Source organism: Ursus arctos, unplaced genomic scaffold (genome assembly GCF_023065955.2).
Source record: "Ursus arctos isolate Adak ecotype North America unplaced genomic scaffold, UrsArc2.0 scaffold_10, whole genome shotgun sequence".
NCBI classification, from domain to species: Eukaryota; Metazoa; Chordata; class Mammalia; order Carnivora; family Ursidae; genus Ursus; species Ursus arctos.
In genome coordinates, this window is record NW_026622764.1 from 71232716 (window position 1) to 71259845 (window position 27130).

Consider the following 27130-nt stretch of genomic DNA (forward strand, 5'->3'; position numbering starts at 1 on the left):
GGGTATGGAAAGATATTGGCATCTGTGGCTGAACCTTGAGGGTATTATGCTGAGTGAAAAAGCCAGTCACAAAAAGACAAATACTGCACAATTCCGATATGAGGTCCCTAGAAGAGTCAGACTCACAGAGGCAGAAGTTAGAATGGTGGTGGCCAGGGCTGGAAGGAGGGGGAATGGGAGGTTGCTGTGTAATGAATAGAGAGTTTCAGTTTTGCAAGATGGGTGGGGTTCTGCAGATGGATGGTGGTCGTAGCCGCACCAGAGTGTGACTGTCCTTAATGCCACTGAGCTGTATGCTTAAGAATGGTTAAGATGGTTAATTTCATGTTGTGTATTTTACCACAATTTTTTTAAAGTTGGAAAAAAGAAAAACTGACACCTAATGCAGAAAAGCGTGTAGATTTTAGAGGCGCCCCAACCGATTAAAATCCCAGCGTTACCTCTTACTAGCTGTGTGATTTGGGCAAGATACTTAACCTCTCGGATCCTCGATTTCCTTCCTTCTAAACTGGTATTGATAATGCCTATCTCACCGGATTACTGAGAGGATTAGGAAGATACTGTGCAGAAGCATCTCCAGCAGAAGCTGTTTATAGATGCCGATTCCTTTGCCATAATACCTGTTCATTGTTCGGATCTCCGCTGAGACACCCTTTCCCCCTCGAGGCCTTTTCTTACCCATAAATCTGGTTAGGGAATCCCTCTTGCCACACTTACTACGCTAATGCCAGAGTTGTCTGTTCAACTGTAATTGCTTATCTACTGCTCAAGAACAGAAACTACATGTGAGAAGGGACTGTGTCTGTCTGCTTCCAGTTGTAACCCCAGCCATGAGCAGGTCCCACCAAAATGGGAAAGGATATAGAAAAACTGTGGGAAGACAGTGGGAGCCTTGAAAACAAGAAAGCCCCATCCATGGACAAGACATTTTGACAAGTTTATAGAAGATAGAAAGTAGATGGGATCGCAGCAGAATAAAATGGTAACCCCAGGCCACCATGGAAATAGTGGCTGTTTTTCTTGGCAGAACTCTGGAGAAATTCCAAGACGTGGAGTCAGCAGGTTGGGAGAAAAGAGGTGATGGATTGAAGGACCATCTATAGAAAGGCTCAGTCAGTCAGTCCCTCCCCTCCATTAAATGTCTGGAGCAGCACCATTTGCCCCAGGTACAGCCCTGTGCACTCCTCCTCCAACAAAGTAAAAGCTATGAAGGTGAGGGAAGGGGGGGCTGCAGATTGAGGTGCTGACAGACCCGGGGCCCTCACAAAAAGCCACAGGCAGGAGACTCTACTCTCAGAGGAGATTCTTCCTTGCTCTGGCAATTCTGAGAATCCTGCCTTTGGGGAGGACACACCCATTTACCCAGAGTCCTCCAGCTTGCCTCTTGGGCAGATGGGGGTGGAGGGTGGGAGTGGGGTGAAGGAGAAGCCTTTGGGTAAATAGGCCTGCCCGTCTGCAAAGGAAGCTCAGGTGAGTCGACCGGAAAAGTCAATATATCCCATCATTCATCATTCATGTCAATCAAAATCATGAGGCATTTAGAAGAAATTCATGCTGTGAAAGACCAATTTGCACAAACAGAACACATCGTTTCAGAGAGTGGGAGACAGATAATGGCAAGAAATAGAACTTGAAAACACTTTCTAATCTAAGCTCCAAAAGACATACTATCTATTGAAGAAAAGAATAGAAACAGATGGCCATGAAAAAAGAACACTCAGTAAGTGAAAAACTCTCAAAAATTAAAAGTATGATTACTAAAATGAAAACTCCGAATGAAAGAACTGAATGAAGCAAACGGTCAAATAGTGATCCGGAAGAAATGGACAGAGAGGTTTCCAAAATATGGAACAACAATGAGGGAAGGTTAAGAAACGTGGATCTAACATCTATCTGTGAGGAGCTCCAGGCAGAGAGACTAGAGGATGAAAAACAAGTATTTAAAGATATAGCAGCACATAATTCCCCGGAACTGAAGAAATCCAAGTGCTGGATTGAAAGAAATTTCTTGCCCACCTCCCATTCTGGTGAGGGCAGAGGGCAGTCTGTATCAACATTTAGATGTGTTCCGGGGAAAGAAAAATACTAATATTTTTCAGAAAGGAAAGAAAATAAGTTTCTCAGGTGGAAATGAGGAATACATTGGCCCCGGATATATCTGAAGCAATGTTGCCCGCTAGAAGACAGTGAAACAATGACTCAGAATTTTTAAGGAAAAATTATTTCAACCAAGAATCCTCAAGGCGCCTGGGTGGCTCAGTCTTTAAGCGCTGCCTTCAGCTCAGGGCGTGATCCCAGAGTCCTGGGATGGAGCCCCACATCAGGCTCTTCTGCTATGAGCCTGCTTCTTCCTCTCCCACTCCCCCTGCTTGTGTTCCCTCTCTCGCTGGCTGTCTCTATCTCTGTCAAATAAATAAATAAAATCTTTAAAACAAAACAAAACAAAAAAACCCAAGAATCCTCTATGAGGTCAAACAGCAAAGTGAAGATAGAATAAAAATGGTAAGCACCCACAAAGGTTATCTCTACGTATACCCTTTCTGAAAAAAAAAAATTCATTGAGGATGTACTCTTCTCCAGCTGAGAAAGAATCCAAGAAGAGGGAGCAGAGAAGCTGAAAATCGAGGGGACTAGCTCAGGAAATCATTGAAAAGAAACCACAGGGGTCATTTGTGCAACAGGCCTGGAAAGCTGTCAGTTCAAATTAAAGGAGGAAGTGAAAGTCTCCACGAAGAACTTTAAGAACAAAATAGATTTCATTACACACACTGAATATTGAACAACCTGCAAGTTCCTAAGGAGAAAGGGAAGACATCTCAGCCACCACATATAAACACACACATACACACGCACGCAGACAAGGAGATGAGAAACTTCCTTTGGGGAAACAAATGCTCTACGAGAAAGTCACGATCCAAATAGGAAGCTAACTAAAGCATGACATGATTCCGAGCCATATAGGGAATTCAGAAACATCTTCTATTTAATCCTGACACGGGTTTCATGACATGGGGTACTTTTCCTTTTCTATGGGTTCAGTTACATTACTTGTTTTTGCAACGAACCTGAATCCATAGCACGAAAGACTTCATCAGAGTTCTAGAAGAAAATGAAAATGTAAGAAGGATGGCAGACTTGACCGGAAGGAGGGGGAGGGGAAGAGAGGCAGGAAGGGCTGCAGGTGCCTGCTTGTGGTGTGATCGTGTACCGAGTGGCCACCAGGAGAGCTCAAAAGGGAAAGTAGTCACCCCCTGGGGAGTGGGGTTTTGAGAAGAGAAAGGCGGGGGGCGCCTGGGTGGTTCAGTCATTAAGCGTCTGCCCTCTGCCTTCGGCTCAGGGCGTGATCCCGGCGTTCTGGGATCGAGCCCGCATCTGGCTCCTTCGCTATGAGCCTGCTTCTTCCTCTCCCACTCCCCCTGCTGTGTTCCCTCTCTCGCTGGCTGTCTCTCTCTCTGTCAAATAAAGAAGACGGCTTCTATAAATAAATAAAATCTAAAAAAAAGAGAGAGAGAAAGAGAGAGAGAGAAAGAAAGAGAGAGAGAAGAGAAAGGGAGAGGGGAGGAAGGGGATTTGGTGCCCCGGCCTCGGGCTTCAGCCTGGAGTGTGACTCGGGTCCGCAGCCCCAGGTAAAGCAGTTGAAAGGAGCCAGATTCTCAGCTACCACTGCCTGTTTTGAGACCCAGGGCCCACGGCCCAGTTTCTGCCTCCCTGGGCTCTGCTTCTCCTCTGTGTCCGGCCCTCCTAAGTAATTCTCTTGTTTCTAAGCCATGGGCTCTATCTTCTTTCTTTTCTCTTTGTATATTTTGTTTGGCATTGCTTGATGTTTGCAGTGGATGAAATGGATCTGTTGTACCACCTTGACTAGAAAGCCATTGTGTTGCTTTTATAATTAAAAGACCAATAGTATCTGAAAACAAAATTCATTCCTCTCTCTTTGTAGCATCTGTTTTGTGATATACTGATATTGCGTAGTTATTATTCTTTTGTACACATGCAAACCAGAACTTAACTTTCAAGTCAACATAGTGTTTGTCTTCTGAACTCCAAAACGTAGTATTCCATGGTGGAAACTGAGGCTCAGGAAAGAAAACCATAGATGTTGAAGTCGCTCACCTGCCCTCCGCTTGTGCCCTGCCTCTCCAATCCCCCAATCCCCGCCCTTAGGAGGGGCATATGCAAATATCTCAGCATTCCAAGAGTTCACTGTGTAATCTCCACGTGCAGTCTTTTAATAGCCAATCCCTGCCAGCACAGTCACCTTCAGTCACTTCTGCCCCCCTTTTCCCTCCTCAGTCCTTAGTGGAGATGAGCAGCTGGTCAGCCTCCTTGTCCTCCTCCCTCTCCCCGTCTTCCTCTGCGTCAGAATCCTTTATGTAGCAGAACATCGTTATGTAGTCACCTTCCAGCCATTCCTTTCTCTGGCTGACTCATTCCCATTCCTGAAAGTCCATCCTAAGTCTTATTGTTTTGAGCTGCTAGTCATTCTGGTGGCTTTTCTTTGAAATCCTCCCAAGAGCTTTCCTTCTCTTTTAAGCCAAGGGGAACAGAATGGGAAGGATACTCTGATGAGCATTTCTAGGGGGACTGAGAACATAATTCTTTTTATGGTTTTTTGGACCGAAGCATAAAACGCAATAAAACAGACCATTGACAGTTGTGCCCTAACAGATAAGTAAGCAAATACATAAATCTTGGGGTTGTCTTTATTTCTCTTGAATATTACCATTATATTTCTCTCTCAGAGCCAGTTTGTTCTCTATTAGGCTATGGTAGGGAACCCTGTTTTACTCCCTAATAGCCATTCTCTCCTTTGTTGTACTAGAGTCCCCAATTATTGGCTGGGCCCAGGACTACTCAGTAAAGACTACTTCCTAGCCTTTCTTGTAGCTGGATGGGATTCTGAGACCAAGTTCTGGCCAATGGAATGTTCACGGAAGTGTTGGATGCAGCTCCTGGCGAATATTTTTAAAGGGTTAGGGCAAGCCCATCCCCCTACCCCCTTTTCCTCTCCACTGCTTGGACAAGGCGATCAGGTGATCAAGCTACCTTCCAGAGCCATGAGGCAGCTCACTAAGGAGGGAGAAGCAGTTCAAGAAAAGGAACTTGGACCCAGCTAGCGGTGAACCCATTAGAGCAGCCCTGGGCTGCCTACCTCCTGTTTTAGTTTATGCATGAGAGAAATTAATTTCTATTTTTATAAACTGCCGGTTTGAATGTATGTGTGTGGGGAAGGGGTATTTATTTATTTCATGCAGCTAAACCTAACCCTGACAGATTCAATGGCCTTGCGAATGTAATTATATATTTTTTGTTTTGCTTTGGTTTACTTGCATAGGCTGATACAAATAGGAAGTATCTAGCAGGTTACGCTTTTCTTTCCTCTGTGCATGAATAGCTCCAGTATACCAAATGGTTACTATCTGCCAGTTATTTTTATGCTTTGTCTCATGTAATCCGGACACAAAGCTGTAATGCTAACCGGCACTCGGAAGTTAGGTAAGCATGTTCAAGGTCACACAGTTGGTAACCGGCAGATCGGGGATTTGCATCTGGACAGCCTGGCCCCAGAGCCCACACTCTTGGTACACCTTTTCAGTGTGGATTCTGTTCCCCAAGGACCTACCAAAGGTGTTCCTAATAGCTACCATTGACTGAGTTCCCCCTCTAAGCAGGCACTATGCTGGTACAGAAAGCAACTTCTAGAAAGGCTGAACTGAACTGAACATGGGGGAAGCAGAGTCAGCCAAGCAGCCAGGGTCCTTTACATGTTCCGAGCACCTTTCAGCTGTGCTGTTTAGTGCAATTTTCTTCTCCTTCCGCTGATGTGTTTTGAAATTGTGATTGATGAATTCTTTTTGAAGTTCAGTAATCCAGGACTCTCTTTTGTACTTTTGTCTAAATTACTCTTTTAAATTGCTTCATCTGCACTTTCCCTTTGTTTTATGTTGAGCATCTTGGTATCATAAAAATCTTTTTCATCATATGCTTATAATAATTCTGGCAAATAGTTACTCTGAGGTCCATCTTGTCTCATTGACTCACATCCAGCATTATCAGACAAGAGATATGGGATGCAGTAAAAATACAGTAGTTTAGCAGCTATTAGCCTGGAGATATTCTATATGAGTTAAGCTCCAAATCAAGTAAAATATAAGATTCTTTAGTGTCACTTTTACAAACAGACTAACATTTAAATAATTATCCCCTTTTAAAGCAACCACCTTTGGAAAATTCAATACTCAGCATACTCAGTAAACTCTATTGATTGATGACACATGGAAATAATTTCTTATTTGTTCTCCTTACTCTGGAGCTATTCTTGAACAGGAGAAAACACTTCTGTATTTCCATTTTGAACAGTTAATAAGGTGAAATTTCGATCCAAATTAAACTATTTTTCCCTGTGAAGTTCTATCATAAAATTTTATGTTCCTATATAATTTTACAAAAAGATTTTGGCTCTTGGTTCAGACGGGAAGAGATGATGCTCCTTGGGTACTATATGATTCTTGAATATCAGCCTCATCGTCCTTGTAGTTGCGTTTTGTAGATGAAAACACGACTCAGAACTGAGCATGTGTAAACCTACACATGGTAACTTTGAACCAATACTGCAAATTGGATTCTCCGAGCCGTTTTTTTTTCTTGTTGATGCACCATAAGGACACAAATAGCTCCAGTTGCAAGATGTGAGAACTACTTTTCATAAGAAAATTGGTTATTGAAATCACAGGGCTGGGGACCGGCCAACTAGTTCTCGAATATAGAAGCGATATGGTTTCTGTAGTACCATGCGGTACTGTTTAAAAAAAAAAGGGTTATTCTCTGGGACCTAGTTTGCAGCGACTTGGTAAAACACAAGAAGGTAGGAATCATTGATAAATACAGGGTCCCCTTCACTCCATTAGGGGGCCTCCCTCAGGAAAATGGTGCCGAAAATTGAAAGAAGACAGCATGCCGAGTACACTTGCTCCTTCTGTGGCAAAACCAAGATGAAGGGACGAGCTGTGGGGTTGTGGCACCGTGGTTCCCACATGAGAACGGTAGTACGTGGTGCCTGGACCCTCAGCACTGCTCCTGCTGTCACTGTCAAGTCAGCCAGCAGAAGACTGAAGGAATTGAGGGGCACCCGGCTGGCTCAGTGGGTAGAGCATGTGACTCTTAATCTCAGGGTGGTGAGTTCAAGCCCCACGTTGAGTATGGAGACTACTTAAAAAAAATAAAATACTGGAGGATTTGAAAGACCAGTAGCAGCTCCACTGTTTGAAACCTGGCTAGCCTATAATAAATGTGTCAATTTACGTAACAACAACAACAACAACAACACATGGTTAAGCATCAATGCAATTTAAAAAGAGACAGACTCAATAGTTTCTCTCACAAAAAATAAAATAAAATGAAATAAACTTCTCTGTAGCAAAAATGTGGCCTTCAAAAAAAGGCAAACAAAATTTGTAGAAATAAATATTTAAGACAAAAATTCAGGCAGCTTACAGAAATAACTTAAAAAGCCCTTGGATACCAATGGGCAAAGACTACAGATACATAATTCACAGAAGAGAAAATGCAAATTCCTAATAAACAAGTTATTCTGGCAAAGATATGCAAATTAAAGAGTACGGTGGTTTTAAATAGCTCCTATTAGTAAATATTAAAAATAATTCTCTGTTGAATAAAAGTGGTGGGAGTGGACATCCCTGCTTTGTTCCTGATCTCGGGGGGAAATCATCTGGTCTGTCCTTGTTAAGTGCGACGCTCGCTGTGCATTTTTCACAGATGCCCTCGATTACATTGAGAGCTTTTTTCTATTCCTAAATTCCTTTTTGTTCTCTATTTTAACAATAATGCACCATGTTGGCAACAATTGAAAAGACAGACACAGTATGCTCTGCTGCAGGAATGTTAAGGTCACACACTTTCTAGAAATCAAGTTAGCAATATGTATCAACTGGTTTTTTTTTTAAAGATTTTATTTATTTATTCGACAGAGATAGAGACAGCCAGAGAGAGGGAACACAAGCAGGGGGAGTGGGAGAGGAAGAAGCAGGCTCATAGCAGAGGAGCCTGACATGGGGCTCGATCCCATAACGCCGGGATCACGCCCTGAGCCGAAGGCAGACGCTTAACTGCTGTGCCACCCAGGCGCCCCTGTATCAACTGTTTTTAGGCCGTATTTTATGTCAATACATTTACTTCTATGTATCTGACTTAAAGTGATCTGATATGTGGTAAAAGATTGTTTACAAGCTATTCATTACAAAGTTATTCGTAATACTGACAAATTGAAACAAACATAAGGTCAATATCAGGAGAATAATAAAGCAACTTGAGAATAATAAGGAGAGTAATATGCAACTATTCAATTTTGATTTACAAAGGCTTTTTAATGTCATGGGAAAATGAAAATGCTGATATATGAAAAAAATTATAGTAAAGATCAGATGCGGCCCAAGAACTTGGTTTGGGGTCAAAGTGATAACGTAAATGGATACAAAGTGATAGGGCTCTGAGATCCTGATCTGGGTCTTGATGGTGGGACCCGTGATTGGAGTAAAGACTCCAATTAAGGTCACAGGATCAGAACTCTGGGTTTGGTGGGGAGAGGGTGAGAACAAAAGGTGGGAAAAAAGAGAGTCATCAGTGAGGAAAGTCAGAACTAAGACACCACTGCTTTAACATGGAAAACAAAATGTTCTCCTTGGGTAAGTCCACCCATTCTCAGCACCAATGTGAAATCTAGCACTCCAGAGCAACCTTTTTCCACTTGCAGAGAAAAAAAGACCAGAAAGAAACACAACAAAATGTTAAGACTAAAATTTGTTTGGTGGATTATGGGTGATTCTAATTTTCTCCTTTATGTCTTGTTATGTTTTCAAATGCTTATGAGAGAGAAGTATTTTTAAGTATTTCTGATTGCAGAAAATCAGCTTTTTAATTCCGTGTGTGAGGTTCAGAAACATACCCTAATGGAACAAGATAACTAAAAGATGGAAAAGACTTTGAGGTATATCCTTTTGATCTTCAGGCCAATTCTCAATTGCTTTATATGTGGACTTTTACCCCCAAGTGTCCTCAAAGCACCGCCATCACTTATACTGAGTTGAGAATGTCTCAAATATACCTTTTCTTAAAACAGTTGGTTCAGGTTTAGCAGTCAGTGGGTGATTTTCTTGTGTTCCTTTGGCTTTTTTTTTCTTAGTGCTCCTGATGCACCCTTGCTTTCTTTCTTTTTCTTTCTTCCTTTCTTTCTCTTTTTTTAAAGATTTTATTTATTTGAGAGAAGGCACACGAATGAGGGAGCACGTGCAGGGAGGAGGGGCAGAGGGAGAGGGAGAAGCTGACTCCCCACTGAGCAGGGAGCCCCATGCAGGACTCCATCCTAGGACCCTGAGATCATGACCTGAGCCAAAAGGCAGACACTTAACCGGCTGAGCCACCCAGGTGCCCCCGTTATACCCTTTCTTTTTACCAACATATTAGTCCAGAATAACTGCTAACAAAGGTTAGGATCGAACTCAGGACCTTTACATGATGAGACTGACACGCTGTCAGCCACGCTAAGAGGGCAGGCTGAGAGTTCGGCTTTGTGTCTTGTAACTGTTCTTAATATATTCATTTACTCATTCATTATGTTCCCATTAGATGTTGAAGGTCTTACAAAGACGAAGTAATTATCTCTACGTGTTCAGATTCCTCACGTAGTATATAGTCAAGGAAGGGTTCAAATGAAGCAAAGCAGGAGTTTTAGAGGAGTGAGAGAATATTTCTGCCTGAAGGGATCAGGGCAGACTTGACAGAGGAGATGGCATTTGGTCTTCACCTTTAAGTACATGGGATTCCAGTAGGTAGAGAGGGGAGGATGACCGTAACCTCTCTGTAAGGGCGGGATTTGTGCTTACCTTTTTTGCTACTGGATTCTCTAGCTACTAACTAGCCCCTGATGCCTAGTGGGTGTTCAACAAAGATTTATTTAATGACCATTTGCACGCAGGATAAGGAGAAGAGACACATAATCAAATTCTCAGAGTTGTGGAAGCCAGGTTTATTCATACAAAAATCAGTGTACTTTTGCTGAAGGATAAGCTGCATGAAGAGGAAAACTGGAAACTGAAATCGGAAGTTATATATCGAATCCAGGTTCTACTAGACTAAGGAGTACTCAGTAGATAATCATGACAATGGATTGGAAATATTCATCTGGGGTGTTTTTTTAAAGTTTTTTTTTTTTAAGATTTTATTTATTCGACAGAGAGAGAGGGAACACAGCAGGGGGAGTGGGAGAGGAAGAAGCAGGCTCATAGCGGAGGAGCCTGATGTGGGGCTCGATCCCATAATGCCGGGATCATGCCCTGAGCCGAAGGCAGACGCTTAACCGCTGTGCCACCCAGGCGCCCCCTGGGGTGTTTTTTTAAATCAATGGGATAGATCAAAGGTAAAGAAACCAATTCTAAATTTATTAAAAGAGAATTGGGGAGATGTGGATACAGGCTGGATGTTTGATAATGTTAAGAAATTGTTGTTCATTTAAGTGTGATAGTAATATTTTGGTTATCTTTTGGAGAAACATAAGGAAACATTCACAGATAAAATAATCTGGTGTCTGATTTTGCGTCAGAGTCATCCTGGGAGTTGTGGGGTAGGGGTACGGATGAAAGCAAACATGGTCATGTGTTGATAACCACTAAAACTGGGGGATGGCAAAGGAACTTTCTGGGGTGGTGGAAATGTTCTATATGTTGATTGGGGGTGACTGTTAAACAGATATATACATTTGTCAAAACACATTGTACACTTGAAGTTTATGCATTTTATTGTATGTATGTTTTATGTAGAAAACCTAGGTGATGGTTAAGTTGGGTTCATCTTACTATTCTCTCTACTTTTAAAAATATATTTGAACATTTCATTACAAAGAGTAAAAGGAAGAGAAGAAAGGGAAAAGAAAAAAGAGAGAGGAAGACATTTACTGCAGTACCAGGAGCAACTTACTCGAAGTGGCGGCATGGAATAATAGGGGATTGATTGAGGGTGACCTCTGTCAGGTCACAACAGATAGCAGACCACTTGGATTGAGCAGGGTTCTGCCTCATTAGAGCACCAGTGCAGTATCGCAGAAAACGGGATGGGCAGCGTTGACCCAGGCATTAAAAGGAAAAAGCGCACAGAAGGATTCATTCAGTGTTTTCTGATCCAGTTCCCATTTTCTCCAACCAACTTCATTATCAACATCATCAAAATGCCTACTTGGTATTCTCATCCATAAACTAGTTACTCCATCATCTCATAAAGAAAAAAAACGATTTGGAGAAATTTTCTTTGATGTGTTTTTGGTAGGATTGAGACTTTCTTAAGGCATAATGATGGACCCAGGAGGAAAGATATTCAGGGCTTTCCGGACGGGGGCCTGATCCTAAAGAGATCTGTCTTAGAGATTAGTGCCCCCGGGTGCCTTGCTTCTAACAGAACCATGTCTGCGGAACAGACTGTATTACCATTTTCATGTTTGTAGATCCATTTTTATTTTCATATTTGAATGGTAGCAATTTCTGTGGGTATGTTTTTCTACAGATTTGATATTATGATGACTAAAAATAGTATTGATGCAAAAGTTAGGGAGCAGCAACGGTCAAAGAAAGTTTTTTTTTTTCCTAAAGATTTTATTTATTTATTTGACAGAGAGAGAGACAGCCAGCGAGAGAGGGAACACAAGCAGGGGGAGTGGGAGAGGAAGAAGCAGGCTCATAGCGGAGGAGCCTGATGTGGGGCTTGATCCCAGAACGCCGGGATCACTCCCTGAGCCGAAGGCAGATGCTTAACCGCTGTGCCACCCAGGCGCCCCGGTCAAAGAAAGTTTTAATGATAAGGTTAACCGATCTTGACCATGAACGAATATGAACAACAGGCTCTCGTGTCATGCGTGCCATGGGAGCCATTCATCCAAGCCTCTACAATAACATTCTGAGTTATATTCCGATGAGGTTAAACATACTGTCCAGAGATACCCTGACAGGATTGAAAGAAGGCATTACCAGAGGCAGCTGTGGCCTGGAGGTGAATTATTCCCCCAATCCTACCCCAAGTGGACACCGTTTAGCTGGCATCTATTCTTTGCTTCTTGTCTTCTGACAAAATGCCTGCATTGTCCCGGGGTGGCCCCCTTTCCTTGGACAGCCCCGTGCCTCGAGGAAAGTGACTCCCAGCCCCAGTTCCAGGAGCGAGCCTCCTTAGTCAAAGCGAACCCCATACCTTCACCCTCGCCAGTGATTTGTTCAGAAATTAACTTATGTCTGTTTCCTCCACTTAAATGTAAACTTGATGAGAATGTGGATGTTCATCTGTCTTGCTGAGAACCTGAAACAGTGCCTGGCACATAGTTCTTAATAAACATCTCATGAATTCATTTTTCCATTCCTCTTCAGGAAATTTTATTTTTTATTTTTTATTTTTTTTAAAGATTATATTTATTTATTTGACAGAGAGAGACAGCCAGCGAGAGAGGGAACACAAGCAGGGGGAATGGGAGAGGAAGAATCAGGCTCCCAGCAGAGCAGGGAGCCCGATGTGGGGCTCGATTCCAGAACGCTGGGATCACACCCTGGGCCGAAGGGAGATGCTTAACGACTGAGCCACCCAGGCGCCCCTCTTCAGGGAATTTTAAGTGAACATCTATTACATGTCGGGGACACTTCTGAGCACTGGGGATGCAAAAACACACAAGACTCAAGAAGTCTAGTAAGGAAGACAGACATATAAACAATTCTCTAACAATACACCATGACAAACACTGTCATGAATTATATACATAGAAGGCTGAAGGAGCATGGAAGGAGCAACCGACTTCCTCCATAGGACTCAACCAAGGCTTGCCAGCACTTCTTCCAGCACCTGGAGCAGAGCTTAGAAGATGAGCAGAGATTTTCCAGGTGAAGAAGTGGGGCAAATGCAGTGTGACCACATAATCTGTTGACCAAACCAGGACATTTGGAGAATGAAAGGAAGGCTATTAATAATTACACTGAATTATGGGTGTAAACAGAGACTGTTCTGGGCAAACCAAGCCATATGGTCAGTCTTGGAAGAAGGAGCAACGTGGGAGAGGGTGGAGGATGGTGGAAGTGCCCTGGGGAAGGCCAGCACTCCAGTGTTTGGGAGTAAAGAGCGTGGCACAGTGAGAGGAGGGGCTGCAGCTGGGGTGGATGGTGAGGGTCGTAGTGTAAGGGACCTATTCTGGCAACCAAAGAACTTCAACTTGGTCCTCCAGCATCCAGGCCCTGTGGAGCTTTCTCAGCAGGAGAGCACCATGACCAGATTTGCATCTGGGGACAATAGTTCTGGCAGGCATGTACAGAAAGAACTTGGAGGGGTATAGACTAGAGAAGAGATGTCAGACAGGAGGCTGGTGCCGTGGCTTATCAGGGGATGATGGGCCACTGGTCTCAGGCAGCATGGGAGGCTGGGTTCAGAAGGAAATACATACTCCAGGTAACGCTGAGGGAGAATTGACTGACTGTATGGAAGAGCAGGGGGTGAGGAACAGAAGAAAGAGATGATGCTAAAGTTTCCAGACCGGGTGGCTGGTGGCTTCTGCTGTCCTTTCCCATGGGTGGAGGCAAGCAGCAGATGACCTCAGCTGCTTGGCCGACTGAGAGTTGACAGGGAGCAGATACAGGAAGCTGAATCTTGTAGGAGCCAAGTGCCAAGCCAAGAGGCCAATCCAAAACCTGAGTCACTATATCCAAAAGGGTCAGCACAGATGGGAAAGAAGGAGTCAAGGTGCCTCTTGGGACCAGGGAAGCCTGTGAAGGAGAAGTATTGAAGCAGATGGGCAGGGAAGTGGGTACCCAAGGGCAGACCATTGAAGAACAGATAAGACACGCCCCCTATGGTTGGAGAAGTAGACTGGGTGGTAGAAGAAGTGAATCTGTAGGTAAGTCAACACAATAGAAGTGATCGGTGTTTCGATGCCCAGAGGAGGAAGGAACTCAACACAAATGAATAAACTGGGGCATCTGGGTGGTGCAGTGGGTTCCGTGTTGCCTTCGGCTCAGGTTATGATCCCAGCGTTCTGGGATCAAGCCCCATGTTGGGCTCCCTGCTCAGCGTGGAGCGTGCTTCTCCCTCTCTCTCTGCCTGCCCCCTGCTTGTGCTCTCTCTCTCTCTCAAATAAATAAATGGATAAAATCTTTAAAAAAATATTGTCACATAAATATGTTGCTTAAGCTTTAAAAATATTTAATCTACTTAATTTTTGAAAAAGTTATACATCTGTGTGATTCAAAACCCAAAAAATATTAAAAAATATATACGGTAAAAATTCCCGCTTCCATCTTGTCCCCCAACTCACACATTCCCACTTCCTCAATCTTGGGCCTATGAACTGTTTCTTGTGTATCTGACAGAGTTTCTTTAAGCTAAATATATTTTGGAATTTTTGCTTTTGTTCAGCTTTGCAAAGCTTGGCTATTTTAATAGAGTATTTTTTAGAAAGAAGAAGTGGAAGCCACGCCTGTTTCTCTCAACTGATGACAAAGCTGAAGCATTTCAGGAAACCCCCAGGTGGTACACTACCCCTCACCAGGTGCCCTGGGGAGCCAGATCAAGGTCAAGTGTCAAGGAGGCTTGGTGGGTGCCAAGATGCAAATTTGGCAGTGAAATCAGCAGTTAGAACCGTACTTTTACAATACAAACTCCAAACATACGGTTACACTCTGGTAAAGCGTACAGAAAACCCACCTGAGAAGTTTGCAAGGGAGAGGGCACGATGAAAAGAAGAAGCTATCTCCAAAGGAAAAAAACCTAAAGATCCAAGAAGGAAAATCAGGTTGTGATTGGGGAAGTAAAATGTAGGTACTTGAGACTTTTTAGAGTCCAGAGATGGTTGTGTTTTCTTTCTTTTTTCTGATGAACTTCCTCATGAGAGCCCAGCAAATGCTGAGGTGAAAATGGGAAATTCCAACCCGAAGAGAGTCAGAGAAGCAGCAGAGCACCCCGGAGTGCTTTGGGAGCCTTCAGACCTATTGTGTTGATTAGAGAAGATAAAACATCTCTATGGGTCAGAATTATGTTATTTATTTATTTATTTATTTATTTATTTATTTATTGCTTCAGAATTGGACCTACGGAAAGTGTAGGTGCTTTTCGGTTTTGGCCCACAGAGGACCAAGTCTTTGTTCAGCACTTAACTATTCTCCTGCAACCTTGGGATAGAGCTCTCCAAAGAAACAGATGAGGTTCCCGTTCTTGTGGAGGTCACACTGAGAGGAGGGGATCCAGGGACAACAAGGACGTGACTGTGTGAGAGAGGGACAGCGCTCTGGGGACGAGGAATGCCTAGGGCCAGCCCTCGTAGGTGGCACGGAGCTTGTTGGTGTTTGAGGAACAAGATGGAGGCACATATGAGAGGAACATAGTGTATGAGGGGGAGGAATATGGGATGAAGCTGGAAAGATAGAAAGGAGGAGGAGGAGAAAAGAGAGGAGGACGAGGAGGAGGGGCGGCATAACAGAAGTATCTGTTCCTTAAGTACCAGGTGCTGTTTTAAGTACTTTATAAGTATTAATTAATTTAATTCTCAAAAGACGTCAGGAGGTATATATCATGATACCCATTTTACTATGAAGAGATCTTTCTTTAACGATTAGTTACAAGATGTAATTATGTTACTCTTTGAGATTTTCCAACTTTTCCCTGACTCTCTAGTAGTGGTAGCATTTTTTGACCCCCTAAAGAAGAAACAATCTTTCTCTTCTCTGAACCCTTATGATACTGTAAATCACACAATTGGCACTTGTCTACTTTAAAGTTGTTTGGGTACACATCTTCTGTCTGAACTAGGTGGAAAACTTTTTGAAGGCAGGACCGTCCTTCCCTAAGCGTCTACCACAAGCCTTTGCAAGTAGGAGGTATTCAAGGATAGGTATTGAATACAAAAATGCAATTCAGATATACATCGTTGAATAATTGTGTGATCAGAACAGACCATGTTCCTCATGTTCCTATCCAAGGTTGTCAATGTGCTCTACACTTTATGGCTCTATTTCTCTCTGTTCTGCAATTTGCATAGAAGAACGGGGTGGCTCATGAAAGCATTTGAAAGGGTATCCTCTTCTCAAGTTAAGCTCAGCAACTTTTGACTTTTTCCAAATAGCTGAGATAATTGTGTCATCCTTCCCAGCATCTGAATAGTCGGGCCCTGCTTAATGAGGAGCTAAGTACACGAAGAAAATAACCTGGTTTACTTCTGTGCTCACCAGCACTCCAGGTTTTCTCCCCAGTTGTAAACCTGGGAGTTTGATGTCTCCTTGAAATTCTCTGCCATGTTTGGTCTCAACAAATTGCGACTGGGAATCCAAACTGATATGATGATGATGAACAAGGAACAAGGAACAGGAACATTCTAAGGTTCGCTGATTCTACCACTTAGTATTAATGGATTTGACAGTAGAGATCCCAGAGACTCTAACATTTGCTGATGTCACTCTCGGTCGGATCATCCCCTTGGCGTTCCTCACTCGTCTTTACAAACTCTCTGCAACATGCCGTGTGCTGAAGCCTTAGACACATGCCTTGCTCTTTCAAGGTTGGTGCATGAAACTCTCCCTCTGCCTGGGAGACCACTGCCTTCCCCTCCCCCACTGTTCATCTTACTCTTCTGGATCACGATGCTATCCTCAGCTTGTTCCCCCTATGGGCAGAGCTCTTCTCACCCCTTCTGGGAACTGCCAGAACTTCGTTCTTCATTTTCTCAGTGCATTTTCCATAAATGCAATCATCTGTCTACCTCAATGGCCTGGGTACTTCCTGAGGGTGCAGAATTCTCTTATTCATCAGTAAGTGACCAATAGATATTTGTTTAATGAATGCACTCACATTTCAGTTTTAAATAGAGTATAACAGGACTGTACCCTTTTAAAACCTAGATTTAAATGGCAGAGTTTTAGATACATTAGCTATATGCCATCCTGCCCAGCAAATCAACGTCTTATATCAACATCTTATAGTCAAGTGCGCATGACTCAGCTTTACTCATCAGAATTAGAAGTCAGCCTCAAAAAGTAAGTCGCTGATTTTTTTTTTAAGATTTTATTCATTTATTTGACAGAGAGAGAGACAGCCAGTGAGAGAGGGAACACAAGCAGGGGGAGTGGGAAAGGAAGAAGCAGGCTCCCAGCAGAGGAGCCTGATGTGGGGCTCAATCCCAGGACCCCGGGATCACGCCCTGAGCCGAAGTCAGACGCTTAACGACTGACCACCCAGGCGCCCCAAGTCACTGATTTGTTGATTCAAACCAACAAAGAACATCACTGTTTTCATTAATATCTGCCTCGGGACAACGGGACGATGTTAATGCCAACAAGAAAGTTGATTCATTGGACTGTCAGTGGGCAGGGTAAAGAAGGGGAGAGATCATGGGTTTTCAAGTCTGAGCGTGTGGTGTGGCTCCTGGCTCTGCACTGGCTGGGCAGCGCAGTGGTGAATGTGGTAAAATGGGCACAAAATGATCGAGCTCCAGGGGCACTGGGAGGCTTACATTAGAAAATGTACCTGAAGTACTAATTAGGTGTCTGGCACATAGCGGAGGCTCACTAGTTCTGGGGGAGCAAATTGGCAGGCTGAGAGCTGTGTGTGCCCCACCCTGATTTTTAAAATATTGATTTTTGAGTGCTCATTCAAAGCTCTCCAGTTTGTGTCGAATGCCAGGCACCGTTCTAGAAACGTCTCCACGTTTTATCCTCGTTGCACCCATCTGAGGTAGATGTAATTATTACCTTTATTTTCCAGAGGGGGGAACTAAGAAAAAAAAATATTTGAATATATTTCGTAACTAAAACCCGCATGTGAATCCCAAGGGGTCAGTGCCTCTCCACCTACCTCATCCTACTAGAATCAAAATGAGGCATTTTTACATGAGCTGGTATAGCAGAGTGGATACAAACGTGGCCTCTGCAGCCAGGTTCAAATCCTGGTTCCGCTGCTTGCTAGTTGTGCAATCAAAGAAAGTTATCTCTGTGCCTCAGTTTCCCTACCTAGAAAATGGGGATTAATAATAGCACTTACTTCACTGGGTTGTGATGAGGATTTGATAAATTGTTTGGTGTATAGGAAAGTCCTCAGTAAGCATTATCTGTTATTATGGTTGTCTTATACCCCAACTCTACCTCCTTCTCCCCACTTCCTTCCCCACCCCACCACAGGCAACGTTTCATGTATTTATGCTAGCTGGTGCAAACCCAAATGCCTTGAGGGAGAAGAGAAATAGCAAGGAGTCCACAAGTGTTCCTCATTTTATTGCTTTTCACCTGTCTTGTGCTTTACAGATACCATAGTTTTTTACATTGAAGGTTTGTGGCCATGGTGTGTCCAGCCGTTCTCCCAATATCACATGCTCACTTCATGTCTCTGTGTCTCATTTTGCTAGTTCTTGCAATATTTCAAAGTTTTTCATTTTTATTCTATGTGTTAGAGTGATCTGTGATCAGTGGTCTTGCAATCAGTTTGTAATTGTTTTGGGGTGCCACAGACTGCACCCATATGAGACTATGAACTTAATAAATATGTGTGTTCGGACTGCTCAGCTTGTTCCCCCTTCCCTCTCCCTCTCCTCGGGCCTCCCTGTTCCCTGAGACATCACAATATTGAAATTAGGCCAATTGGTAACCCTACAGTGGCCTCTAAGTGCTCAAGTGAAAGGAAAAGTCACATGTCTGTCATTTTAAATCAAAACTAGAAGTGATTAAGCTTAGCGAGGAAGGCATGTTGAAAGCCGAGTTAGGCCCAAAGCGAGGCCTCTTGCACCAAACATAGCCAAGTTGGGAATGCAAAGGAAACAATCTCGAAGGAAATTAGAAGTGCTAGGTTATGAATGATATGGAAGTGAGACAGCCTTACTGCTGATGTGGAGAAAGTTCGAGTGGTCTGGAGAGGAGATCAAACCAGCCCCAGGATCCCCTTAAGCTGAAGCTTAACCCAGAGCAAGGCCCTAACTCTGTCATTCTGTGAGGGCTGCGAGAGGTGAGGAAGCGGCAGAAGGAAAGTCAGGCTGGCAGAGGTAGGTCCATGAGGTGTAAGGAGAGAAGTCAGCCCCGTAATATGGAGTTCAGGGTGAAGCAGCAAGTGCTGGTGGAGAAGCTCCAGCAAGTTCCCCAGGAAGTCCAGCTACCATAGTAATGACGGGCTACACGCAACAACAGGTTTTCAGTGTAGACGAGACAGCCTTCTACTGGAAGAAGATGCCACCGAGGACTTTCAAAGCTGGAGAGAAAAAGTCAGTGCCTGGCTTCCAAGCTTCTGTCTTGTCAGGAGCTAATGCAGCTGGTGACTTCAGTCGAAGCCAGTGCTCACTGACCATTCCGAAAATCCTAGGGCCCTTCAGAAGGGCGCTAAACCCACTCTGCCTGTGCTCTATAAATGACACAACAAAGCCTGGATGACAGCACATCTGTTTACAACATGGTGTACTGAATATGTGAAGCCCACTGTTGAGACCTATGGCTGAGAGAAATGATTTCTTTCAAAATATTACTGCTCACTGACAATGCACCCGGTCACCCAAGAGCTCTGACAGAGACATACAAGATGAATGTTGTTTTCGTGCCTGCTGACACAACACCCATTCTGCAGCCTGGATCACGGAGTCATTTTGACTTTCAAGTCTTATTTTTTATTTTATTGTTGTTATTATTTTAAATAATTGTTCTTGTGTTGAGGGCTTTTAATAGATTGCAGTGAGGGAGCTGCTGTGCTACCTACGAAACCCTGAAGGTCTTATATTTCAATAAACAGATTTTGTAAGGTTATAGCTGCCATAGATAGTGATTCCTCTGATAGATCTGGGCTGAGCAAATAAAACCCTTCTGGAAAGGAGTCATCATTCCAGATGCTTTTAAAATATTCATGGGAAGAGGTCAAAATATCCACATTCACAGGAGTTTGGGAGAGGTTGGTTCCCCCCTTCCGGAGGACTTGGAGGGTTCAGGGTGTCAATGGAGGCGGTCACTGGAGAGGTGGTGGAAGGAGCAAGAGAACCGGGGTTAGAAGTGGGGCCTGAAGATGGGACCCCATTGCTGCGGTCCAGCTTGATCTAACTTGAATGGATGAGAAGTTGCTTCTCATGGATGAGCAAAGAAAGTGGATTCTTGAGGTGGAATCCGCTCCTGGTGAAGATGCTGTGAAGACTGTTGCAATGACCACAAAGGATTTAGACTCTTACATCAACTTAGCTGATGAATCAGCAGCAGGGTTCGAGAGGATGGACTCCAGTTTTGAAAGAAGTTCCATGTGGATAAAATGCCATCAAACAGCATGACATGCTATAGAGAAATCGTGCAGGAAAGGAAGAGCCAGTCAATGTGGCAAACTTTATCGTCTTCTTTAAAGAAATTGCCACAGTCACCCCAACCTTCAGCGGCCACTGCCCTGATGCGTCAGCAGATCAACATCATCAACATGGAGGCAAGACTCTCCACAAGCGAAAAGATTATGACTCGCTGAAGGTTTGGATGACAGTTCACATTTTGTAGTAATAAAGTATTTTTTAAGTTAAGGTCCGTATGTTGTGTTTTTTTAGACGTAATGCTCTTTGCACACTTAAGAGACCACGGTATAGTGTAAATCTAACTTTTATTGTACTGGGAAACCCCAACATTAATTTGACTAGTTTTATGGCAGTATTTGCTTTATTTGGTGGTCTGGAACCAAACCCACAATATCTCCATGGTATGCTTGTATGAGGTGACATGTGGTTAGCTGGAGACAAGATGGGTAACAGAAAATGCGAAGTGGCTTGGGAGGAATTAGACATTACAGGATTGTGTAAAACTATTCAAATGAAAAAAAATTAAAATACTGTGGGACCAAATAGATTAAGCTTGGTCCTAGTTTGTTTACTTGCTTGGTCCTTGAAGTGATTTGGGTGTATTTTGTAGCTTACACACTCGGGAAGACCCTAAAGAAGTCAGTTGTACACATACCCATCTTTTCCTTGGTACCACGTAGGTTGCTGTTAAGCTGATACGGCTGCATGTAAAGACTAGGTTCTTAAACCCAGAAGAACACTTCTAAGCTCTGGGTATAAAAGGGTAGTGTTTCAGTCAAATCTTTTTTTTTTTTTAAAGATTTATTTATTTGTGTGTGTGTGTGTTTGTGTGTGTGTGAGAGAGAGAACACAGAGGAAGAGGGAGAGGGTGAAGCAGACTCCCCGCTGAGCAGGGAGCCTGATGCAGGGCTTGATCCCAGAACCCTGGGATCATGACCTAAACTAAAGGCAGACGCTAACCGACTGAGCCACCCAGGCTCCCCTCAGTCAAATCTTTTTTTTTTTTTTAATTTTTTTAAAGATTTTATTTATTTATTCGACAGAGATAGAGACAGCCAGCGAGAGAGGGAACACAAGCAGGGGGAGTGGGAGAGGAAGAAGCAGGCTCATAGCGGAGGAGCCTGATGTGGGGCTTGATCCCAGAACTCCGGGATCACGCCCTGAGCCGAAGGCAGACGCTTAACCGCTGTGCCACCCAGGCGCCCCTCCCCTCAGTCAAATCTTAACTGTATTACATATTGTTAAAAAATACCCCATTGCAGTGCTTAGCACATAGAAGAGTCTTTTTTTTTTTTTTTAAGATTTTATTTATTTATTCGACAGAGAGAGAGACAGCCAGCAAGAGAGGGAACACAAGCAGGGGGAGTGGGAGAGGAAGAAGCAGGCTCACAGGGGAGGAGCCTGATGTGGTTCTGGATCCCATAACACCGGGATCACGCCCTGAGCCGAAGGCAGAAGCTTAACCACTGTGCTACCCAGGTGCCCCAGAAGAATCTCTTTTTATATCTGTGCCTCTCCAATAAACTTTATGCCGGGGAGATAAGGCATCGTGAAGTTCCACAATTAGGATCTATGACATCCCTTAGGAATTTAGACGGTTATGACATCACCTAGACACAACTCTTGATAATTCTACCAGGAATCCATTTTAAAAAGGCCTGTTGTTATGTAAAATTCTGTGTAACGCTGGTGGCCTCTGTTCCTGTGACGTTTTAGGATTCATGGACAAAGGGGCATGTTGGTGGGCAGCATAGACGGAGGCAGGGCTCAAAATCGGGCACATTGGACCTGTTTCCTAGAACAGAATAGTAGATGGGGAGGACAGAATTACAATAGACATTTATCCAGATAGGATCTGGGAGTGTGGTGACACCGGTAGACCCTGGGGGTCCAAGCAGAATAGAACATAGAAAGAATTCAGGTGGGTGATACTTCCAAGTCTAGGCAGGGAGGCAGCAACGCAAGCACTCCACGTACCTGAATATGTGGTGGTGAAAGCAGGGTCCTAGCCACTGGCTTGGGTATCAGGGCAAAGAGAGAGGGTCCCAGCTTCCATGGAGGTAGGTGCCTGGAGAACCAGGCCAGCTACTATGGGATTTGGCTATATTCTATTTGCAATTTTTCCCCCTAAGCAAGCTTATAATGGAAATCACTATGGAAACAGCATTCACGTACCAGAAATCTGTTTTGCACCTAAATTTTGTTTGCTTTGTTTTGTGTTTTGAATGCTTTGAACCTATTAGTCAAGGCATATCTGATTTTGGAGCTTTATCTGAATTCAGGCCCTCAGCCACACTGAAATGGGGGAACCCAAAAAGCACCCCATCATTGCAGCTAACCAATTGGGAGATATTACAAGCTTTCCAATATAATAAAGTTATTCTACTGACTTGAACTACTTCCTCAAATAGGAAGAAATAAAGCTGAGCTTCCTGACATGAAGAACAGGATGTAATGATGTATTTTATAAAAGTAGAAAAGAGGAACTCTACCCCTAGCTAACCCTGCTTAAGTATTTTTCACAGGACATTTTTCTCACTCAGGAGACTTCGTGTCGATGGTAACATCATCAGTGTTGGGTTGAGATCCTCCCTGTTTTGCAACTCAACTTTCAGAACAAATATATTTAGGTACTATATTTATAAACATATTCTAAATTTATGGCCAGCAGGGAGGCGGGAAGGCAGCTTGGCCCCCTTTCCCCATTACTTTTCTTCCTAATTCAAGGAGCTAAATATATAGTTTCATTTTTATTTAATTATCTTTCGCTAAGTTACGGTGTTTTGGCCCACTTGATTCACCAACTGTATGTCAAAGAGACAGACCACCTGACATTTTGTTAAGTGCTTGGGATGTTGGATGACCCGGTTATTTCAACCCAGAACCAGGTTTCCTCCCACCCCACCCGGAATTATCCAGATCATCACCTCCGTTTTCTGTTTGGGGAGTGAGGACCAGCTGCCCCCTCATCCTTAGTAGAGGCTGGGGTCAGTCCTTTCCCGGACTTACACAGGTCGCCGTGGCTCTTGCAGCGAGAGGACCGCCCCCCCCCACTCCCGCCCCCTTTGCTCCCCCCCGTCCCCCCACAGCTCTTGCCGCTCGGGCTCTGCTGGCGCTCGGGCTCTAGGACCGCGAGGGACGCGGGCGGGAGGCGGGGTCGGCTGAGCTCGGGGTGGGGCAGCGCAGGAGTTCCCCTGCTCGCGCGCTCCGGGGCCGAAGAGTCGAGCGCGCCGGAGTGGGCGGGGCCGCGCGGGGCGGTCTGGGCGCGCGGCGGGTGGGCGGGGCGCGCCGCTGGGCCGCGCAGCTGCTGGGCAGGCCGGGCATTAGGGCCTCGGCGGAGCCCGCTCCCCAGCGCGCAGGGCGGGGTGTACGGGCCGGCGGCTTCGCGGGCAGGCGCGGGCCCCGAGGCAGCGGCTGCGCCCTGCGCCGGGGAGGAGCCGGGGGCGGGCGGGCGAGCGGCAGGCGGGGACTCGGGCCCGAGGCGGGGAGTGCCGGAGCGCCGGCGGCGACGACGGCAGCGGCGGCTGAGTAGGCTCGGTGCGTGGGTCCGCGGCGGCTCGGGGTCCGCCCGCGGGCTGCGGTGCGAGCGGGCGGCCCGGCTCCTCTCCTCCCCTGCCCGCCGCCGCCGCTGCTGTGATTGGGTGGAAGATGGCGTTGGGCGGATGGAAATCCTAATGACAGTCTCCAAATTCGCCTCCATCTGTACCATGGTAGGTGCGGCGGGAGGGCCGCGGGGGCGACCCCGGGACCCCCGCGGGCGGGCGGCGGCGGCGCGGCCCTTGTCTCCGCCCCTCGCCCCGGCGGCCCGCGGGGCCTAGCGCGGGGGCCCGCGGCCCGGGCGGGGGCGGTTGGACGGCGGCGGGCGAGGAGCGCGGGGGCTCAGCTGTCCCCGGGAAGCGGGGAGTCACCCGCGAGCCGGGGCGGCGCGAGGGTGGCCGGCGCGGGGGCGACCGTGCCGGACGCGGCGGGGCGCGGGCACCTATCGTCAGGGCCCCCGGGCTCAACTGTCCGAGCCTACCCGGGGCGCTGGGGCGGAGCGGCGAGGCGCACCCCGGGCTGTGGGCGCGCGGATCGGCTCGCGGCCCCCAGCTGGGGTCGGAGGTGGAAGGACGCGGAGGAGCGCCTTTCCATTTCCGTCAGGCGGTGCGTGGAGCGGGGAGGTGGCCCTGGGCGGGGGTGGGGGGTCCGCGGGCAGGAAGGCAGGGTCTCATTCCTGCCGGGAGAGGACGGAAGTCAAGTGCAGATTTCCTCCGCGCGCCTCTGGCGAGGCCGAGGCCCCCACCCGGTGCTTAGGGGAAGGGGGTGTGTGTGAAGGTGGAAACTTTAAATAAGTGCTGTTGAAAATGTTCCCATTTTCTACTCTTCCTGAGCAGCGAGCTCTCCGTTTTCCAACCATGTGTCCAGGTGGCAGTCTCGTCTTTGCGAATCCGCGTTAATCTTGAAAACGGCTTAAGCTTCCCCGTCGATTGTTTATTTTAATACATCAGACACATCTGTGTGTGGCTGTTAGTATTTCTGTACAGGGACTGACTGTAAGGGGGGTTGTTTGCGTTTCGTTGGGGCATATAAGTAGACTTTAAGGGAAAAGTGTTAATGCCTGTTGCAAAGTCCCGAATTAATTAAAGCAAAACGTGGGTGCGTTTAAACCTTGATGTTTTCGTGATTGGCCAGAAGGGCCATAGTTTTCCACAAGGTGGGGCAAATTTGTTTCGTTAGCTCCTTATGAGCTTAGATCTGAGGATCGTAATTGTGAGCCCTCACAGAAAAAAAAGTTATTCTTTGCAATGTGGGTCTAGTGATTGTTATTAAAGACATCTGAAATCTTCTGCTCCATCTTACTAGCCCTTTTTGTGCACCCGATTGCATAAGGAGATCCCCAAGCGATCTTCGATTTAAGGGTAGTACATTTTATATGCCTTTAAGGAGTGGTGAATCAGAAAGCTGCTTTATACTGCACGCTGAGGAACAGTACAAAAAAATGGCTGAAGTCAGGTGGGATTAAAATCTACAGTATGTGAGTGAATCGCTGAAGAATTCATTCCCCCAGATGGATGTTTGTTCTTTCTCACAATTTACATTTTAGGAAGTCATTGATATTAAAGGGACTATATTAAACGATTCCCCAGGATCATTTGGATTAGTTATTTTTAGATATGCCAATTATTATCGTATTCTGTTTCAGAAGGAATGTGATAATTAATTCTCTGGAAGTGATAATCTTGCCAGATTGCTGAGCTATACAGATTATCTGGTCATAGTTCATTGTCAAAGTCTCTTGCTTTGGGAGTGATGTGTTACTCTTTACTCACCATTCATTCACTCAAGTATGTAAGGTACATGCTTAGCACTTGCTAAGCGAGAGAGAGACTGGCTGAGTGCTGGGGGAGCAGTAGTGATCAGGGCAGTCCCTGCTTTCATGGTGTTTATGATCTGGTTGAGGGACACAAACAGTATTCAGGTAAACATATTCATAAATATATAGGCTCTAATTAGATTAGGAAAATGGGGAGAGATTTGCCAAGTCAAATGCTGAGTAAGGGATTCTGATCTGAAGAATGTCAGACTCCAGAGCTCTTGCTCGGGCTTTCACTGAAGTGCATTAATTGATTGCCTGTGGTGTGTGTGTATTGTTGGTGAATATGGAAACATCAGTGTGAAATACGATTGTTCCAAAAGTAATGTTAGAATTGGTTGTGTCTGTAGTCATATTTGAATAAATTCTGATGCACTCCCAAAATAACGCTGAATATCTCAAAGTAATTTGTAATCGTTTTCTTTAAAGAAGACTGCAACCCATCGTAGAATTAGAAAATTGTCAAGGAAAGTAAAGGTATTTACCTTTATGCCTTTGTAGATGCTATTTTGGTAGGCTTTGAACACTCCCCCTTCACTTCTTGTCTGTTGAGTTCTTCCCTGTCTCTCAAGCTGGTAGCCTTACTTGGATAATCCTACTCCTGTCTAGCCCCACCCTCTATCCCTCTCATAATTTCACGGAATTTTTGTAATCTCAATAGCATTTATGATATTTGCTGTGCTGTAAATTTTTCTCTTGTCTCCTTATTAGAACTGCGAAGGCCTTAAGGGGAAGGACTGTTGTTTATTTCTGCAGTTTGGTAGATCGCTAACTTCTGCAAACCAGAGAACAGTTTCCCAGAGTCCTTCATTTGAGTCTGGGGGAAGTGGGTTTGTTTAGCATGGATGAGGTTGGCGGGGGTGTGTGTGGAGTGGTAAAGACTAGGCGCTGGATCTAAAGAGAATGATACTACTACCCAGAGTCAACATCTGTGAAAATATTTATGATGAATTGGAATTTTATTTTAGAAATAGTAAAGTCTACCTGATTTTTTCATTTGTCAACTTAAGGTATTTGGGCAAATTGGCAATACCTTAATTGGATTAAGTAACTGTTAAAAACAAATCTCTTCAGATTTAGGTCTTATTCTAGGTCACTATTCTGCTAACATGTGAAAATCAGTTTTTCTTAAGTTACTGTTATAGCCTGACCTAAATGAGTGGTTCTGTTTCGATTGCAGTGAATAAATTTGCAAAGGTACCTCTAGAAATGCTTCTTGTTATTTGTCCATGAAATAATATATTTTCAGTATCATATGATGTTTGTTTTGCCTCTGAAGTAGCTTCAGATTTCACATAGTAGCTACTTAATATTAAATAGTGTACTTAATAATTATGAAATGATGAGGAAAGTGGCCGGATACGTATAAGAGGGGCCTAGGTTTGGAAATTGAGGTGGAAGTTGTAGAGCAGTTTTGGGTGGCCTAGGACTAGAAAGTTATATGGGTCACAGGGTCTTACACG

General features: G+C 44.8%; 1 protein-coding gene across 5 annotated transcripts in view; it reads left to right on the forward strand.

Moving 5' to 3' along the window:
- Positions 1 to 27130, forward strand: part of USP12 (ubiquitin specific peptidase 12) — a 155833-nt gene that overhangs the window by 32425 nt on the left and 96278 nt on the right. The window contains exon 1 of one of the 5 annotated variants that reach the window (XM_026493034.4): positions 23723 to 24024. The exons of the other annotated variants lie outside the window; for them this stretch is intronic. Within the exon in view, the coding sequence (XP_026348819.1) occupies positions 23977 to 24024 (48 nt within the window). The 5' untranslated portion in view covers positions 23723 to 23976. Of the gene's footprint in view, positions 1 to 23722; positions 24025 to 27130 lie in introns of those variants that run through there. 5 annotated transcript variants of the gene reach the window in all.